The following is a 20,662-nucleotide window of genomic DNA, read 5'->3' as shown; positions in this document are numbered from 1 at the left end:
GTTTTTACAATAAATAAATGATAACAAAACATTTACGTAAAAGTCGTAAAGTCAATAATTAAATAATTAACGAAATTAAAAACGAGAAATTATAGTTATATTTAAATATTTTTATTATTATTTATATTTATATAAATACGTTTATATTATTACATTAATTAAAACATTACATTTGTATGGCTTGTTATGGGCATTTCTTTTGTTTATAACATATAACCATTTCTTATCATTTCAGAGTGAATGGGCGGGGCTAATTTAAAACATAATATTAAGAGCTTAGTTTGCATAATGGACGATGAGCAGAGAATGGACCAATTTGAAACACCAGGGCTGTATTTTGCCTTAAATGACCAAACTAATCAATACTTTTTAATCTCATATTGATGTCTTTCCTAATATTGTTCAATACTGAACTAATATTCATCTAAAATACATAAATACATTTACCCTTAGAGTTGTGTTTTGCAGTGATCTACACATGTAAGGATTTTTATTTTGACCAAAATACCACTGTTTTCACTGTTCTCATATATATTAATGGTGAAATGCCATAAGAAGAAGAAATTAAATGAAGACATGCACAGCAGTCAGTTAAAATATCTTTATTTATGTCATTAAAACATGACAAATATGTCATGAGTTCAGTGAGAATCTGTAAAGTTCATCATAATAATGTGCAGAAATTACAGCGGTTTAACAATCACGGTCAGTTTTGAAGAGAGGACCTCAGTGGGGCCAGTCACACTTATACGGCTGAGATGGTGGTGGCTTCAGGCACTTCCCCAACCTCTCACATCCAGGAGGAGACCAGTTCTGCCAGACAAACACAGAAACACATTTACAGAACTGCTCACTGCGGCAATCAAAGGGGTCCAAGCACTGGAGGATAACTGAGGAAGACTGCTCTGCACTCAACCACAAGGGTTCTTTGGTAAAGACAATGGATTTATCTAGAACTCAAAGAAAGTTGAATGTTTATTTGTTACATGCGTATTTGTGTGGTTAAGTACTTCGTGAAAAACAAGGTTTTTACTTTACATGACTTTTCATGTTCACACAGAGCGTAATGTATGATCAGCTCGTTTCCAGGGTACTTTAATGCAAAGTAAAAAACTTGTATAGGAAGATTAATAATAATAATAATAATAATAATAATAATACACTGTTTCTGTGTCTTTGAGAATAATATAATATTGGCCACTTGGGGGCACTGTTGCCACATTAATGACTGCTCTGCACTGTATATTAACCAACCAAAACAAAGAGGGAGTCTTCCTCCACTATACAACCATCCCTCTCTCTCGCTCTGTCTCTCTCTGAATATATATATATATATATATATATATATAAATAAAAGCAGGGGTGAAGTATAACTGTGACCTCTGTTTCTTTAAAAAAAAAAAAAAAAAAAAAAAAAGTCACCACTAACATAAACACACACACACACACACACACACACACACACACACACACACACACACTCGCACCCCTGACAGTCAGGTGGTACATAAGATGCCCATTGAGAGACAAAAAAATATATATATATATGTGTGTGTGTGTGTATATATATATATATAATGAAAGCAGGGATGAAATATGCAGAGTATAAAGACTGAAGAATTCATATCTGATTATCCAACAGCTCTGACAATACAGACATCAAAAAGAAAACAATGCTAATAAACAGAAAGAATCATAAATTCAGACTCATGGTAATAAGGAGGGTGAGGCTAAAGCTGGATGATTTATTGTCTAAACTGATGGATAACAGACCAGAGTTAACCGTAACCTCATTACTAAGTAACGGAGGGCATGTTTCATGTATGTGAACACTATGAGAAGCACTATAGTGAACTAGACTGCCTAGACCGTGCTGAACAGACAGTGTACTATAAGTGCACTATGGTGTCACTGTCAGTGAAGAAAATAAGGCATCTGATTTTAAGAGCTGGCTTTAGTATAGAGAAGGAGATGTCGTCGTGATGTATGGGGAAAATATTGCAGTTAGGGTTGCTGTTATCAATTTGATAAGAAATTGGGGGATCTATAGATTATAGATTGTATATAATTAATATATATAATTAATTGAGTAATCAGAGTGAAACAAGACGATAATGACAGAAATGGTGTTTTTTTAAGGTGTAAAGGTAAAATTGATAAACAAGGAATCAACAGAAATAGAAATACAGATATACGCCATGCAGACGTCTTATCATCTGAAAATTACAGTAGAATACACAAACAAATTTACATTTACATTTACATTTACATTTATGGCATTTAGCAGATGCTCTTATCCAGAGCGACTTACAAAGTGCTTTGCTATTTACCCAAGAAAACCTTAGCTAGTTAGAATAGGCTAATAATTCAAAAGATACCTCTAAGCTTAGACATTACTAAACACAAGACAATAAGGCGACCATAGAACTATTCGTCCAGATATAAACAAATAAACAGTCCGCTGTGATTACTGTGTGAGAGAGTGCCTTAGCTTAACCAGAGGACTTTATGTATATATAGAGTTAATTACAGGTAGACACTCTCACTGACCACTGACTATATGTTTATTTGGGTTTATTCTAATGTTATATAGAGTTCATTACAGGTAGACACTCTCACTGACCACTGACTTTATGCTTATTTGGGTTTATTCTAATGTTATATAGAGTTAATTACAGGTAGATGCTCTCACTGACCACTGACTATATGTTTATTTGGGTTTATTCTAATGTTATATAGAGTTCATTACAGGTAGACACTCTCACTGACCACTGACTTTATGTTTATTTGGGTTTATTCTAATGTTATATAAAGTTCATTACAGGTAGACACTCTCACTGACCACTGACTTTATGTTTATTAGGGTTTATTCTAATGTTATATAGAGTTCATTACAGGTAGACACTCACTGACCACTGCCTTTATGTTTATTTGGGTTTATTCTAATGTTATATAAAGTTCATTACAGGTAGACACTCTCACTGACCACTGACTTTATGTTTATTAGGGTTTATTCTAATGTTATATAGAGTTCATTACAGGTAGACACTCACTGACCACTGCCTTTATGTTTATTTGGGTTTATTCTAATGTTATATAAAGTTAATTACAGGTAGACACTCTCACTGACCACTGACTTTATGTTTATTTGGGTTTATTCTAATGTTATATAAAGTTCATTACAGGTAGACACTCTCACTGACCACTGACTTTATGTTTATTTGGGTTTATTCTAATGTTATATAAAGTTCATTACAGGTAGACACTCTCACTGACCACTGACTTTATGTTTATTAGGGTTTATTCTAATGTTATATAGAGTTCATTACAGGTAGACACTCACTGACCACTGCCTTTATGTTTATTTGGGTTTATTCTAATGTTATATAAAGTTAATTACAGGTAGATACTCTCACTGACCACTGACTTTATGTTTATTTGGGTTTATTCTAATGTTATATAAAGTTAATTACAGGTAGACGCTCTCACTGACCACTGACTTCATGTTTATTTGGGTTTATTCTAATGTTATACAGAGTTAATTACAGGTAGACACTCTCACTGATTACTGTAATCATGGTCAAGTTTTAGCTGATAAATTAAAGATATATAGTGTTGGTTTTTTTTACCATCACTGCCAGGTCACACATGTTGAGCTGAGGCTGACCAGGCACCAGAGTCTTCACGTGCTCCTCCACTACTGCAGAGATACGAGCCAGAACATCCTGATACTCTTCAGATAGGACACTGAGAGAGAGAGAGAGAGAGAGAGAGAGAGAGAGAGAGAGAGAGAGAGAGAGAGAGAGATAGAGACAGAGAGAGAGAGAGAGAGAGACAGAGGTTGGGGGAGGGAAGCAGAGAGAAAGGGGAAAGAAATGTACTTGAAGCAGCGTGAACAAAACCAATCATACACACACTGAAACAGCACTGGACCATCAATTCAGCCATGTTCACATACAATAACACACACACACACACACACACACACACACACACATAAAAGGCCCCTCTGAAAAGAGCCTGGCTCTTTAGTAGAGTCAAGGACACTCAAGCCATTGCTTCCACCTCCCACACACACACACACACACACACACACAGCCCAGTGAATGGTTATCGTCAGGCGTGGCAGCACACACGCAAATCAACGGAGGGGTCAGCATGTTTCCCCAAACCGGCGCAGTATATGACAACTAACGAAAAAAATGATTGATAAATAAATAAATAAATAAATATACAAAAATCAAACATTTTTTATACATTTCTATACACGTCTCCCTGGTCAGGATCGTGGTGGGTGGTCTGGAGCCTACCCAGAATGACTGGGTTCAAGGCAGGAATATCCCCTGGACAGGGCATCAGTCCATCGCAGGGTACAACTACACACCCCAATTCCCTCATACACTCACACCTAAACTCATATCTATATCTTTACACTTATATCTATCTATCCTATATATATATGTATATATACAGTTATTCCACTGCTCCACAGCTCCTCAATGCTGGGGGGCTTTATACCCCTCTATAGCCCAAGCCTGGCATTATTAGGCAGCATGGAGCCAATAGGGTCATGATGTTGATCTGCTCCAGAGAGTCCTATTCTATTGGCAGTACTTCTTCTCTATATAGACTAGACGAGCCGTATCAGCAATGGGTGCATCCTAAAGTTAGAAGGCGTGTCCACAAACTTTTGGACATATAGTGTACTGTAATGTGGCGTGCATGTGTGTTTTAGAGGTGCAGGGGTTGGGGATAGGTTGATGTTTATCTGCTCCAGAGAGTCCTATTCTATGGGCAGTACTTCTTCTCTACAGTGTGTGCATTTGCACATCTGTGTCAGCAATGGATGCAGCTTAAACTAGCTGAATGCATTCCTGCATATTTACAGTGGAAGTGAATGGATTAATCCCTCTGAAAACTCCCTTTCCACTATTTTACCATCATCATTACATCTACGCTCAGCAGACGTGTGTAATTTCACTGCTGGGTTTGGGCTGTTAATTAAAAGCCTTTATCTGTGCTGTCATGGCGTAGTCATGGCGATCAGTGATCACAGTAAAGATATGCACATTATATATATATATATATATATATATATATATATATATATATATATATATATATATATATATATTCCATATTACAGCCTGTTTATTTGTGTGTACTTCTGCTTCTGCTTCCAGGTCTTCTGACTATCAGACAACACTGTGCGTCTACACACTCCTACACACACACAGACCTGCGTTTATTTACAGGTGTACTCGCTCCTCATCCAGGAGCCCTAGCCTAGCCTGGGTAATAACTGTGAACTGTGTTTCTTAAAAAACAAACAAAAAAAAAAAAAAAAAACTCCACCAGCATAAACACTCACACACACACACACACACACACACACACACACACTCGCACCACTGTCAATCAGGTGGTACATAAGATGCCCATTGAGAGACACCTCAAAAAAAGGTACTGACCCCATTCTCCTTTTATTCTGAGTGACAGACAGCCTGCTGTAACCCTCAGCAACCTTTAATGTCTCTCACTCTTTTCAGACACACACACTTGATTTTACACAATATGAATATTAAGATGTAATGTAGATTCATATACACACACACACAATATATATATAATAAAAAATAATATACACATACACGTACCTATGTAATAACAATACGCACCATATTCACACACATATTTTTATATATATATATATATATATATATATATATATATATATATATATATATATATATATATATATATATATATAGCTATAAATGAACACACACATATACAGGACCCCTGTGGCTCTCAGAAGCACACTGTACTCTATAGGACCTGTAGGGTTAATGGGATCCTCAGAGCATGTCTGTGTGTTGTGGAGAAATACACACACACACACACACACACACAAATATTGCCACACCAATTACACCCTTAATACACTGTCAGGCAGCACCTGTGCCAGCTCCGTCCCTCCGCTGCCCCCTCCCAAACGGAGCCCTCTGATTGGCCCCTTGGGAGTGTGTGAGTGCACAAGTGTGTGTGCGCTGGGTGAAGGGTCAATTAGTGTAATAACCCCAGGCTCAGTCCCATTCACACCTTCACTCCCCTCACTCCTCCTTTCCCCGGGGGCTGAGGGGCTTCCACCACACAATAACACCTGCTCCTCTATCACACCATCACCCCGCTATCACTCCTCTACAGCTGTCACTCCACTTTCACTCCTCTAGGATGCCTCCTATTACTCCACAACCACTCCTGTGCTCTTCTATCACTCCTCACTATCACTTCTCTACCACTCATCATTCCAGAGAACACCGTTCTCACACTGCTCCACAGCTTAATGCTAGTCCTATTCTATTGGCAGTACTTCTCTACAGGGAGACTGTGAGCTGTGTGTGTGTGTGTGTGTGTGTGTATGTGTGTGCATATACACATCTGTGTCAGCAATGGGTGCAACTTATAGCGGCTGAATGCATTCATTAGAAGGGGTGTCCAAAAACATTTGGACACATTGCGTATCTGTCCTCTGTTGCTCACAAGCTGCATGTCTGTAAAGGTTCTGAGTGTGTTCGCGGTTCTAAGGGAGCAGAGTTCATTTATTCAGTTCTGTTAGAACGTAGAACCGTGCTAGGAATCTCCGCTCCTCCCGAGGCCGGCCGTCTGACCCGGCCGTGCGCTGGAGAGATGGAGGGATGTGATCTAGTGCAGCGGAACAATGGGTTTCACGCACAGTGCGCATCAGATGGTTCAGAGGGGGGTCTGCCGCGTGCCCCGCGTGTGCTTCCACCTTTACTACAATGTGCTGAGGCTGCGGACCCCTTAAGTCCTGAATCAATAATTAACGCTAGCATGTTTATTTATGCAGAGGGTCCAGGCGAACAATGAAAAGTCCTCGGTCAGCACGGTTCGTTAGCATCACTGCTATCCCACAGATTCCCTGCTGTAAGCGCAGGGGCATAAATTATAATAACACTGCATGCAAATGCGGGCCTTTGATTTATAATGCATGGCACCCAGGGGGCAGGGGTATTGCTCAGGTGTCACCAAACTGATTAGTGATTCACAACCCCTGCACTTCTAAAACACACACAAATACAGTACACTAAATGTCCAAATGTTTGTGGACACCCCTTCTAATGAATGCATTCAGCTATTTTAAGTTGCACCTTTTGCTGACACAGATGTGCAAATGCACACACACACAGCTTGTCTAGTCCCTGTAAAGAAGAAGTACTGCCAATAGAATAGGGCTGGATCAGATAAACATCATGAACCTATTGGCACCATGCTGCCTAATAATGCCAGGCGTGGGCTAGAGGGGTATAAAGCCCCCCAGCATTGAGCTGTGGAGCAGTGGATGGATGGTGGAGTTCCATACGCTACTTTTGGAATAAGCTGGGGAGTTGGGGATGGTGAGGTGGGGAGGTGACCATCATCCGACTTGACCCGCCTTCTTCCCTGGATAGTAGAAACAGTTACTCCAACAGAAGCAGGATCATCTCTTTTTAATACCCTTGATTTCAGAAGACAGAGTAAATAAGCAGGTGTCCCAATACTTTTGTCCAAATAATGTATGTTTAAAAGCACTACTGTGCAAGGGGGAAGCAATAAAAACAGTTACTACCCCCATATCAGCACTCTCAGGAACAAAACACAGACAAGTACAACTGAATGGATAAATAAAAGAAGTCAATCACACACACACACACACACACACACACACACACACACACACACTTGGCAGAAGACGAGGGAATTGAGCTGAAGAGACAATCAAATACCTCTGCCCTTTCTCTCTCTCTCTCTCTCCTCTGTGGAAATTGAGCAATTCAGGGAGGACTATTGATTGGAGGCTGAAATGCTTGTCGGCAGCAGATGAGGCTTGAGCCGCCGGCTACATTAGCCGCAGGGCTTAAGTGCTCGCTGCAGGGTGGCAGGGCCACTGGCTAGGGTGGGGCAAGAGGGGGAGGAGAGGGTTTAGGCAGCTGGGACAGGGCCCACATCCAGGGATCATTCGATCAGGGCCTTGTTCGGTCAGCCGTCCTGGTTAGCGTGGTCAGAACAGAGGTCAGAGCATCGTTGACCCCCCTCATTCATCACCCAAACGACATCCGAGAATGGTGCCGTTAAGATAACGAGTTGAGGTGAGAGGGTCTTCAGATGAAAGGTGGTGGAAGATGATGGAATAAGGGAGCATTTCTAAGGTTCTGTGTTCAATCAAACCTCCTGAGGTAACAAATCATCCAGGGAGGATAAAGGGGAGCAGACAAAAGCCCCTAAATACCCTTCAGAATACAGAGTGTGAGGAAGAGGATGGTAGTCGAGCACAATTGTGAAAAAGGCTGTTCTAGATTGTGCTGGATTGGGATGTATCATATTGGACTGGGATATGCTGTGTTTGGATGGGATGGGAAATACTGCATTGGGATTGGATGTCGCATTGGGATGGGATGTGCTGAGTTGAAATATGCTGTGTTGGGATGGGATGTTCCATGTTAAGACTGGATGTTCCATTTTTGGATTGGATGTTCCAAGTTTGAATACATGGTGTTGTCCCATTTTGAGATTGGATATGCCATTTTTGGATTGGATATTCCAAGTTAGCATACGTTGTGTTGGGATGGGACGTCCCACGTTGGGATGGATTGTGCCATTTTTGGATTGGACGTTCCAAGTTGGAATACGTTGTGCTGGGTTGTCCCATTTTGAGATTTTTGGATTGGATATACCATTTTTGGATTGGATGTGCCATTTTTGGATTGGATGTTCCAAGTTGTAATATGTTGTGTTGGGATGGGACGTCCCACGTTGGGATGGATTGTGCCATTTTTGGATTGGACATTCCAAGTTGGAATAGATGGTGTTGTCCCATTTTGAGATTGGATATGCCATTTTTGGATTGGATGTTCCAAGTTAGCATACGTTGTGTTGGGATGGGACGTCCCACGTTGGGATGGATTGTGCCATTTTTGGATTGGACGTTCCAAGTTGGAATATGTTGTGTTGGGTTGTCCCATTTTGAGATTTTTGGATTGTTATGCCATTTTTGGATTGGATGTTCCAAGTTGTAATACATTGTGTTGGGATGGGATGTCCCACATTGGGATGGGATGGGCCGCTTTCGGATTGGATGTGCCAAGTTGGAATATGTCGTGATGGGATTGGATGTGGCATGTTTGGATGGGATGTGCTGTGCTGGCATGGGACAGGATGTGCTGTGTTTGGATGGGATGTGCCATCTTGGGATACGTCATGCTGGGATAGAATATGTATGTGCCGAGTTTGCCCTGGATGTCCTGTTTCGCTGTGGGATGCGGCATTGTTGGGATGGGTGTGGTCTTATTGAGCTTGGATGTGCCGTGTTTGGATGGGATAGGCAATGCTGAGATGGAATGTGCAGAGTCAGTTTTGGAGGGGACCCATGCTAGGATGGGATGTGCTGTGTTGGGATGGAATGTGGCTTGTTGGGTTGCGAAGTCCCTTTTTGTGATGTGCCATGTTGGGAAGTGTTGGGTTGGATTGGGATTAGCCATGTTGGAATATGTCATACTGGGATTGGATGTGGCATGTTTGTATGGGATGTGCTGTGCTGGCATGGGACAGGATGTCCCAGGATGGGATGTGCCATAGGCTGGGATGGAATATGGATGTGCCGAGTTTGCCCTGGATGTCCTGTTTCGCTATGGGATGCGGCATTGTTGAGATGGGATGTGCCTTATTGAGCTTGGATGTGCCGTGTTTGGATGGGACAGGCAATGCTCAGATGGAATGTGCAGAGTTAGCTCAGTTGATATGGGAGTGTGCCATGCTGGGACGGGATCTGCCACGTTGGGATGTGATGTGTTGGGTTGAAAGGAGATGGCAAGTGCACTGTTGGGATGGGATGTGCTAAGTGTGCTGCTGGGTTGGAAAATGTTATGCTGGGATGGAATGCGCCGTGTTGGGTTGGGATATGCCGTGTTGGGTTGGGATGTGCTGTCAGCCTGCCACAGGACTGGAGGTATGTGTACAGACAGGCTCTACATCATCTTAAGTGGCTCTTTAGGTGCAGACAGAGATTAATGAGCATGGGCCACTCCAGCTGGGAGCCCAGGGAGCACGAGGCCTACAGCCTGACAATGGCACAGAGAGAGAGAGAGAGCAGGAGAAAGAGAGAGGGAGGACAAGCGGGGAGGAGGGGGGAGGTGTAAGGTCCACTCAAGCACTTCCAAAGACGCCTCTCTTCAAACACACACACACACACACACACACTCTACAGGAATGGGGGGGGGGGGGTAAAGTGTGACACTACAAGAACACTCTCTGAAAGCCAGCCAAATAAATTCTCCAGTATTCAACACAGCTATCGATTTCTTCAGAGAACACCCCCACCCCCCTTCACTCCAGCGGAGGGGCTCGAGTCCAGCCAAGCAAAGAGGGATGGAGAGATCAAAAACAACATTAATGTTTAATTATTCCATCTCACTTCAAGAGAGAAGAAGAAATGAGGAGGAGGGGGGTGGAAATAAAGAGGAGGAGAGAAAAGAGAGGGATGAGGGATGGAAGCCAGAGAGCAAGAGAGAGAGAGAGAGAGAGAGAGAGAGAGAGAGAGTGCATGGGTATGAGATGCCTTTACAAGATAAAAGGGAAGACTGTGATTGTGTGGAGGAGGGAGAGAGAGAGAGAGAGAGAGAGAGAGAGAGATAAATAAGGAGATTGTGTGTGTATGTGTGTGATAAAGAGAGAGGGATAGAAAGAGGATAGATAAATAAAAAGATTGTGTGTGCATGCGAGTGTGTGATAGTGAGCTTGTGTGAGAGAAAGAATAAGCGAGAGAGAGGGGGGGGGCGCCTAGAGGGATATCAACAGCCTGAGGGTTGGAGGGCTAATCTTACTGAAAAAATGCAACTGAAGGCAAATAAAGGCCGATCAAGCCGGCTCAGTCAATAAACACACACAGCGCTGTGGTTTGAGGTTGAGGGCAAAGCGCTCCAACGCTCCAAAGAGGTCCACAGCCAAAGTCCAGCACCATCACAGCCAAAGTTCTTCAGCCACACATGCTGTAGCCGCACAGTGCATCCTAATGCACCATCCCTCCTTTCATCTGAGAGCTCTTCAGCATGCATGACTATCTGCCCAGATCTCTGCCGCTTTATGAAACTCTGAAAAGAGTGTAATACATTACAGGAAGCGTAGGCAGCGCTCTATAATGCTCTGTTACGTTCATATTATCCACATGCTGATTCTGACAGACTGTAATACACTTCAGGAAGCATAGGGGGCGCTTTATAATGCTCTATAATGTTTATATCACCCACACGGTCATTCTGACAGACTGTAATATGCTACAGGAAGTGCAGGGGGAGCTTAAAAATGGTTTATAATGTTCATTTGAGTCACAAGGGGATTCTGACAGACTGTAATACATTACAGGAAGTGTAGGGGGCGCTCTATAATGTTTATATCACAAACATGGCCATTCTGACAGACTGTAATACACTACAGGAAGCGTAGTGGGCGCTCTATAATGCTCTATAATGTTTATATCATCCACTCAATCATTCTGACAGACTGTAATACACTACAGGAAGCGTAGTGGGCGCTCTATAATGCTCTATAATGTTTATATCACCCACACACTCATTCTGACAGACTGTAATACACTACAGGAAGCGTAGGGGGCGCTCTATAATGCTCTATAATGTTTATATCATCCACTCAATCATTCTGACAGACTGTAATACACTACAGGATATGTAGGGGGAGCTCTATAATGCTCTATAATGTTCATAGGATCAACACAGTCATTCTGATCGACTGTTATACACTACAGGAAGTGTAGGGGGCGCTCTATAATGCTCTGTAATGTTCATAAGATCAACACACCCATTCTGACAGACTGTAGTACACTACATGAAGCACAGAGGGTGCTCTATAATTGCTCTATAAATGTTCATATGATCTAACCTCTCCACAAGCATTTCAGCCACACATGCTTTAAACACACAGTGCATCCTAACGCACCATCCCTCCTTCTCTTCTGAAAGCTCTTCAGCATTCATGACTATCCGCCCAGATTTCCGCCTCTGTGACCGCTGCTTTTTCGCAAGCGCGTTTAACTCTGACCGGGCCGCGCTTGGATGACCACGAGAGTGTTCATTAACCAGCGCCCCCTTCCATCTCCGTCAGAACGATCTGTCTCGCAATTTTATCCGCCGCCGGAGTGTGTGCAGATAGCGATCTTTAAAAGGCGCTGTTTGCAATCACAAAGAGCAGCGATTAATCAGTCTTCTTCAGACTGCGCAGATCAATCTGCAGCGCCGCTAGTGCCAGAATCAGTATCGATCCGAAGGATTCAGTCTTGCACCCCCCCTCCCCCCCATCACCACCACCCCTCCATCCCTCCTCCCCACCTTTCACCAGCAGGCTGTGGTCAGACAAAGACAGATGAATCAGTCACAGACAGCGGCAGGGCTGCAATAATTAGTTGACAAATTCACAGATCTGTCTTTTATTATAACGTTTATACGATCCATGCAGTCGTTCTACAGACTGATGTGACATCTTTTAAAATTTAAAAAGTGCTCTATAATGTTCAGTAGTGTTAATATGATCTTTATTGACACTGTAATTTACTACAGGAAGCGTAGGGGGCGATATGGCTTCTATTATGTCATTTAAAAAGTGCTCTATAGTGTTCATGTGGCCCACACAGTCATTCTGACAGACTAATATCCTTTATCCTTTTTAATACACTATAGGAAGTGTAGGGGGCGCTCTATAATGTTCATTAGATGAACACAGTAATTCTGACAGACTAATACACTATAGGAAGTGTAGGGGGCGCTCTATAATGTTCATTAGATGAACACAGTAATTCTGACAGACTGTAATACACTATAGGAAGCGTAGGGGGCGCTCTACAATGCTCTATAGTGTTCATATGATCCACACGCTCATTCTGACAGACTGTAATACACTACAGGAAGCGTAGGGGGCGCTCTATAATGCTCTATAATGTTCATATGATCCACACGCTCATTCTGACAGACTGTAATACACTACAGGAAGCGTAGGGGGCGCTCTATAATGCTCTATAATGTTCATATGATCCACACGCTCATTCTGACAGACTGTAATACACTACAGGAAGTGTAGGGGGCGCTCTATAACGCTCTGTAATGTTAATATGATCCACACGCTCATTCTGACAGACTGTAATACACTACAGGAAGCGTAGGGGGCGCTCTATAATGCTCTATAATGTTCATATGATCCACACGCTCATTCTGACAGACTGTAATACACTACAGGAAGCGTAGGGGGCGCTCTATAATGTTCATATGATCCACATATTTACTCTGACAGACTGTAATACACTACAGGAAGCGTAGGGGGCGCTCTATAATGCTCTATAGTGTTCATATGATCCACATATTCACTCTGATAGACTGTAATACACTACAGAAAGCGTAGGGGGCGCTCTATAATGCTCTATAGTGTTCATATGATCCACATATTCACTCTGATAGACTGTAATACACTACAGAAAGCGTAGGGGGCGCTCTATAATGCTCTATAGTGTTCATATGATCCACATATTCACTCTGATAGACTGTAATACACTACAGAAAGCGTAGGGGGAGCTCTATAATGCTCTATAGTGTTCATATGATCCACATATTCACTCTGATAGACTGTAATACACTACAGAAAGCGTAGGGGGAGCTCTATAATGTTTATATGATCCACACGGTCATTGTGACAGGTTGTAATGCACTATAGGGAGCGTAGGGGGCGCGCTATAATGTTCATATAATCCACATATTCACTCTGACAGACTGTAATACACTACAGGAAGCGTAGGGGGCGCTCTATAATGCTCTATAATGTTAATATGATCCACACACTCATTCTGAAAAACTGTATATCCAATTCACACACTTACTTGATTGGGTATTTCTCCCCAGGGTCCCGCCCCAGGTGGAAGATGAGTGGCTGCATGGTGTGTTCCTCCTGGGTGTGTGTGGTGACCCCAGCCACCGCCTGGCCTGGACAGAAGTTTATGCCCTGTGTGAGGGAGCAGAATGGAAACAGTGAGCTGTACACGTCCACAGCATGGACAGACAGGAGTGAGCGGGGACGCGCTGACAGTGCTGAAGTGCCCTTCAGGAGAGAATTCACTTAAGAGACGTGATGGATGGGGACACGCAGTGGCATGTCAATAACTCTGTGTCTACAAGGCAGGATCAACATCCACATCACAACACACAGGCCAGTGGACAGGCTGGAGTGTGGACGGGTGTGTGTGTGTGTGTGTGTGTGTGTTTACATAGGACAACCAAAGAAAAACATCAAGCCTGAAATGTCCAGAACAAAATGTCCAGACTTTAAAACAGTAAAAATGACTTTAAAATGTTATTTATTAATTTAATTTAATTTAATTTAATTATTTATTAAAATGTATATTATTACTGGGTATTTACATATACAGTATATAATATATATAGGATTGATATATATACTTATGTTGACAAAAGTATTGGGACACCTGCTCATTTACTGTTTTAAGGGTATTAAAAAGAGTTTCTCCTGCTTCTGCTGGAGTACCTGCCTCTACTGTCCAGAGAAGAAGACTTTCTACTAGATTTTAAAGGAGCATTGCTGTGAGGATTTGATTGCATTCAGCAACAAGAGCGACAAGAGAGTGAGGTCAGGACGTTGGATGATGATCACCACCCCACCTCATCATCCCCAACTCATCCCAAAAGTACTGGATGGAGCTCCACCACCATCATTCCAAATAACACAGTTCTTCCACTGCTTCAAAGCTCGATGCTGGGGGGCTTTAGAGAAATAAGGGGTGTACAGAAACCCCTAAACTCTCTAACGCTCCTGTCGCTGAATGCAATCAAATCTTCACAGCAATGCTCCTCCTCCAGAATCTAGTTGAAAGCCTTCTTCTCTGGACAGTAGAGACAGTTACTCCAGCAAAAGCAGGGTCAGCTCTTTTCAATACCCTTGATTTCAGAAGAAACAGTGAATGAGCAGGTGTCCCAATACTTTTGTCCTAATAATGTAGCTCTAATCGCCACAATTCAAAAATAAATAAACAAACTATAAATAAATAAAAATAAATAAAAAGGGATGTCTGAGTTTTAGTCCTTTGCAAGGGTCTGTAGGGGATTGTCCTGCTGGTGTGTGTGTGTGTATGTGTGTGTGTGTGTGTTTTACGTCCACACAAGCCTGCAGTAGCATAGGAGTGTGTTATTGTGTGTGTGTGTATACTGTGGAGGTTGTACATGGCCTCCAAGGAGCCAAACACTGGGCCTGTGTACAGCAGGGGGCTGATGAGACACACTCACACACACACACACACACACACACACACACACACACACACACACACACACACACACACAGTTCAGAGCTGTAGTTGAGTCCCCCGTGATCTGGCCTGACACTCTGCTCTGTCTTTTTTTTCCACTGATCTTGGAGGCATGAAACAACCAGCAGGTCCCACCAGGCTCAGGCAGAGCGTCTCCGAGCGAACCCAAGCAGCTCTGCCTATTAATAATACAGCAAACACACGGCTTAAAAAAAAGCAGGAACAGGTTATTGCAGTGTTAAACCAATCCAGGAGAAGGGAATACGTCTTCAAGGACACCTCTTAAGTAAATGACTCACATAGTACTCCGCTCGCCAAAACCTCCCTCAAATACCAAGCCAGTAGCTAAATAAGTTCTGTAAATGTCAATTCCTTTTATACTTCAGTGGCTCGCTGCAAAATTGCACTAAGTGCTTTGGGTTAAAAAGCTGCGTTCAGAGGCAATCCTTAACAGGCCGCCAAATCTGAGCTTGCATAGCAACAAGCTGCCAATCAAAGGCCTTCATAAATAAGTGGCGTCTACATAATCCAGCCATCCGTCTAAGAGCGAGGGGCAGGGCTAGCCACAGTAATTATTATTTGAGGAGGACTATCACTTCAATACAGAGTTTAAATATCAGCAACATTATCCATATATATATAGAAGCTCCGCATCTCATCAGAACAGATAAAGCAGGTGAACATAAATCCAGTAAAAAGGAGAAACAAGAGCTTCTCATTCTGAAGAAAGAAAGTAGTGAGATCTTGTCAGTGAGCTAGTCTGAAGAACAGAGCTCGGTTCCTCCAGGTTTCTCCTGGACGCCCCCCAGTCCAGCCAGCACAGCGTGGAGGATGTGTTCACCTCCATCAGCAGCAGCAGCAGCAGCAGCAGCAGCAGCAGCAGCTCACCTGATTTACCATCATTAAGCCCTGATTTACCACCAAACCAGGTGTTGATCTGAGGAGAACTCTAAATAATACTAGACTCCATGAGAGAGGAGAACTCTGGAGATGTTCTAATGATGAACACAGTGATGGAGAACCTCCACTACCTTCTGTAGGAGTGATATTTTACTGAGCAGATAAACCCTTATTTTTCACAGCTGCCTTTTGCACAGTACTATTCATATTTATAAATATAATTTATAACATTATATATAATATATATATATAAGTATTCATCCCCTACTGTAGAAATGATATATATAGTAATGTGACTTAAATATAGACAGTAAAATAAGTGTTGAATTAGATCAGTCACTTTACAGGGGGGGAATATTGTAGGCAGTGCTGGTAGGTGCTGGTAGTCTCGCAGGTAGTGAAATGGAGATCACCTGAGTGCAGGGAATGTGTCTCCACTGACTGTAGAATAAAGAAACCCGTCTGGAAGGTCCAGTCTCTGGTTCATCAGTATTCTTGGCTACGAATGAACACACCATGGAGACTAAAGAACACTCCTCCAAGCTTAGTGAAGAGGATAAGTCAGGGGAGGGATACCACTATTTTACCACTGAAGGTCCCCTGGAGTTAAGTTAACCCCATCATTAAGAAGGAAGGAAGGAATATGGCACATGCATATATCTGACCAGCGTGACTGTGCAAGGATGGACTAGTGAGGGAGGCCACCAAGACCTGTCCACGTATTCAGTACAGGTACATGTGTACTGTGTGTACTGTGTGTACTGTGTGCAGTGTACAGTACTGTATGGATACTTACATGCATAAATATGCATATGGGATATATTATTGTTATATGTACATATCTATCTGTCTGTCTGACTGTCTGTCTATCTGACTGTCTGTCTATCTATCTATCTATCCGTCTATCCATCTGTCTGTCTGTCTATCTATCTATCTATGTATCTATCTATCTATCTATCTGTCTGTCTATCTGTCTCTCTGTCTGTCTATCTGTCTCTCTGTCTGTCTAACTATCTGTCTGTCTGTCTAACTATCTGTCTGTCTGTCTAACTATCTGTCTAACTATCTGTCTGTCTATCAATCTATCTGTCTGTCTATCTGTCTGTCTGTCTGTCTGTCTTTGTAACTATCTGTCTGTCTGTCTGTCTGTCTATCTATCTATCCGTCTATCCATCTGTCTGTCTGTCTATCTATCTATCTATCTATCTATCTATCTATGTATCTATCTATCTATCTATCTATCTATCTATCTATCTATCTGTCTCTCTGTCTGTCTGTCTAACTATCTGTCTGTCTGTCTAACTATCTGTCTAACTATCTGTCTGTCTATCTATCTATCTGTCTGTCTGTCTGTCTGTCTTTGTATCTATCTGTCTGTCTGTCTTTGTATCTATCTGTCTGTCTGTCTGTCTTTGTATCTATCTGTCTGTCTGTCTGTCTGTCTGTCTTTGTATCTATCTGTCTGTCTGTCTGCCTGTCTGTCTTTGTATCTATCTGTCTGTCTGTCTGTCTTTGTATCTATCTGTCTGTCTGTCTGTCTGTCTGTCTTTGTATCTATCTGTCTGTCTGTCTGTCTGTCTGTCTGTCTGTGTATCTATCTGTCTACAGTATATATTAATGGTACACTTATATTAATTGAAGGCTGCTAGTTTAATTATTATAGTTATAATTATTAAGTGCTAGTAGTAGTAAATTTGAACTAATAATTTATTAAATAAAAGTCAATTATTTTTATACTTCAGTGGTTTTGGGTTAAAAAGCTGCGTTCAGAGGCAATCCTTAACAGGCCGCCAAACCTGAGCTCGCCCGGCAACAAGCTGCCAATCAAAGGCCTTCATTAATGGCTTTTTGGAGTGAAATTCACAAAAGAAGAGACGTATACACAATCCAGCCATCCGTCTAATAGCGGGGGCCAACGCGAGCCACAATCAACTATTTCATATTTCACTTTTTTTCTCGGCCCGGGAAGGAGCATCGGATGCAAAAAGCACTTATTCTGTGAAATTTCTCATTTCGCACTTCAGTGACCCGCGTGGGTTTGGAGAGGAAGGCGTCGGCGTGACCGATACTATTAAGCCATCATTTCGGACGAATTTAAGAGCAAACAAACCAGGAGGAGCAGAAAAAAACTGGCTGTTTTAAAGAGGAGGGCAAAGAGAAACAGCCTAATGCAGCGTCTCCTTATGCTCATGTCATCCGACATGGTTCCAGTGTGCCTGGATGTTTGAATTACGCCGCCATTGAGCATTGAGAGAGACGGCGCAGGACAGGTGCTCAAAGGTCAGAGCAGGTTGTTGAATCTCTGAGGCTTCCACTTCTGAAGCCCCCCCACCCCTGACGAAGGCCCCCAAAAACACATTAACCGTGAGGTGGAATGACACGAGCCCCTCTCTCCTCTCCTCTCCTCTCCTCTCCAACCGTCCTCAGCCTGCTCGGCCAATCGATAGACAGCTCACAGGCAATCAGCCGCCATTATTTGTGAAGTTCCACTCCAGTTCACATGAGCTGATAAAGGAGGCGGCTATTGATTCAGCGGCCCTCCAGGAGAGAGCAATTTAAGCAGCCGATGGGCCATAAAACAAACTCGGAGAAGAAAGCCCAGGGCATGCGAAGAGCACGTTGAGAGTGTGAGGAGCATCGGAGAACATCGGCGGCCTTCTACCAAGACAGGATTCGGGTTCCTCTATGATGAAACCCCCCAAACTCCCACTGAGTCTTCCCCAGCAGTACCAAGCCTGGTGATGCTCATCAAGCCCAATTCATCAAAGCTCTGATCTGATCCGAGTTTTGAGGCCTGGGTTGTGCACCTGGCCTGACGTCTGAAGGTATAAACAGCTGTGGTTCTCTTTCTTACTGTCTTACGTTTGGATGTACCTGGAAACCACAGGAGGCGGCTGCTCTCAGCACTGTGTCCATTATTCCTAAAGAACAGACCAATAGAAACAGAAGGTCCAACACCTCCTAGATTAGAATAATCTGTATGTATTGTGTATTAATGGGATTAGACAATAAACCGGATTAGATTAGATTTGTTGTTACACTGAGTTACATTAAAAGTATTTATAGTTTTTAGTATATCACTCTTTATTATGTACTAATATTTGCAAAGGCCTTTATGCAAATTTAAACAGGCATTTAAAATATTACAGCAACAACAATAACAATAACAAGAAGAAGAAAAAGAAGAAGAGGAAATAATAATAATAATAATAATAATAAGAAGAAGAAGAAGAAGAAATGGTCTTAATATATTCTAATATTATATTATTAATATACCACTACCACCAACACCACCACCACCAACACTACTACTACTAATAATAATAATGTTCTTAATATTTTCTACTCATTATATTAATACACTACTACTACTACTACTACTACTACTAATAATAATAATAATAAATGTTTTTAATATTTTCTACTCATTATATTAATACACTACTACTAATAATAATAATAATATTGTTCTCATTATTATTATTATTATTATTATTATTATTATTAATAAATATTCTTAATATTTTCTAATCATTATATGTATTATATTATATTATAAACACTACTATTATTATTATTATTATTAGTAGTAGTAGTAGTAGCAGCAGTATTTTAAGAAGAAAAATAAATAATAATATAATAATTATACATGTTCTTAATATATTTTCTTAATTCTTAATCATTTTATATGATCCATATACTAATACTACTATTAATAAGCAAAGTATAAGCTAACACTGAGACAGTGAGCACTGATCAGTATACCAATTATAATAATAACAATACTTATTAATATTGATATACTGGTCTACCTCACTATACTACACCTGAACATACTGGATTCTGTCACTCATTTAAAAAAAAGATTTGTACCCATAATTTTGTACCTAATTTTCTTCCCCAATTTTAGATTACCCCTCCCACTCATTGGTACTCTCCTCCCTCACATGTAATGCTCCTGACCCTGGGAGGGTCAAGACTGGCACATGCACAACCAGCCACTGCCTTTTTTTAATTAATCCTAAATCCCGCGGCTGCATCGTCACTGGCTAGCAGAGGCCTGAAGTGATGTGGGGGGAGAGAGAGCCATCTACCCTCCCAGAAAGAGAAAGGCCAATTGTGCTCTCTCAGGCTCCGGCTGCTGATGGCAGGCGGCACAAACACCCAGTTGTAACTGACAGACTTCATATTCACACTTAGTGTGCATCTTAAATCACACTTCTGCCTTAATGTAAACAGTGCATGTGCACATATTTGTACTATTATTATTATTATTATATACATTATTTGAGGCTTCATCTGTGTATAATAATAATAATAATGTTGTGTGTGTGTGTGTGTGTGCATTACCACTTGCAAATCATTATCTCCCAGTGCTATATAAAACCC

The 20,662-nt window shown here is 41.7% G+C and overlaps 1 protein-coding gene across 1 annotated transcript in view; it reads right to left on the bottom strand.

Annotated features, from left to right (window-relative positions):
* Positions 1-587: 587 nt before the first annotated feature.
* The window catches only part of galns (galactosamine (N-acetyl)-6-sulfatase), a 51,189-nt gene continuing 31,114 nt past the window's right edge, over positions 588-20,662 (bottom strand). The window contains exons 12-14 of the mRNA XM_072671003.1: positions 13,934-14,055; positions 3,630-3,747; positions 588-813 (exon numbers count right to left, since the gene is read on the bottom strand). Of these exons, the coding sequence (XP_072527104.1) occupies positions 727-813; positions 3,630-3,747; positions 13,934-14,055 (327 nt within the window). The 3' untranslated portion in view covers positions 588-726. The remainder of the gene's footprint in view (positions 814-3,629; positions 3,748-13,933; positions 14,056-20,662) is intronic.

The sequence above is a fragment of the Salminus brasiliensis genome, chromosome 25 (assembly GCF_030463535.1).
Source record: "Salminus brasiliensis chromosome 25, fSalBra1.hap2, whole genome shotgun sequence".
In the NCBI taxonomy this organism is placed as follows: domain Eukaryota; kingdom Metazoa; phylum Chordata; class Actinopteri; order Characiformes; family Bryconidae; genus Salminus; species Salminus brasiliensis.
Note: the sequence above shows the minus strand (reverse complement) of the source record. Positions and strands in the feature narration are given on the sequence as shown.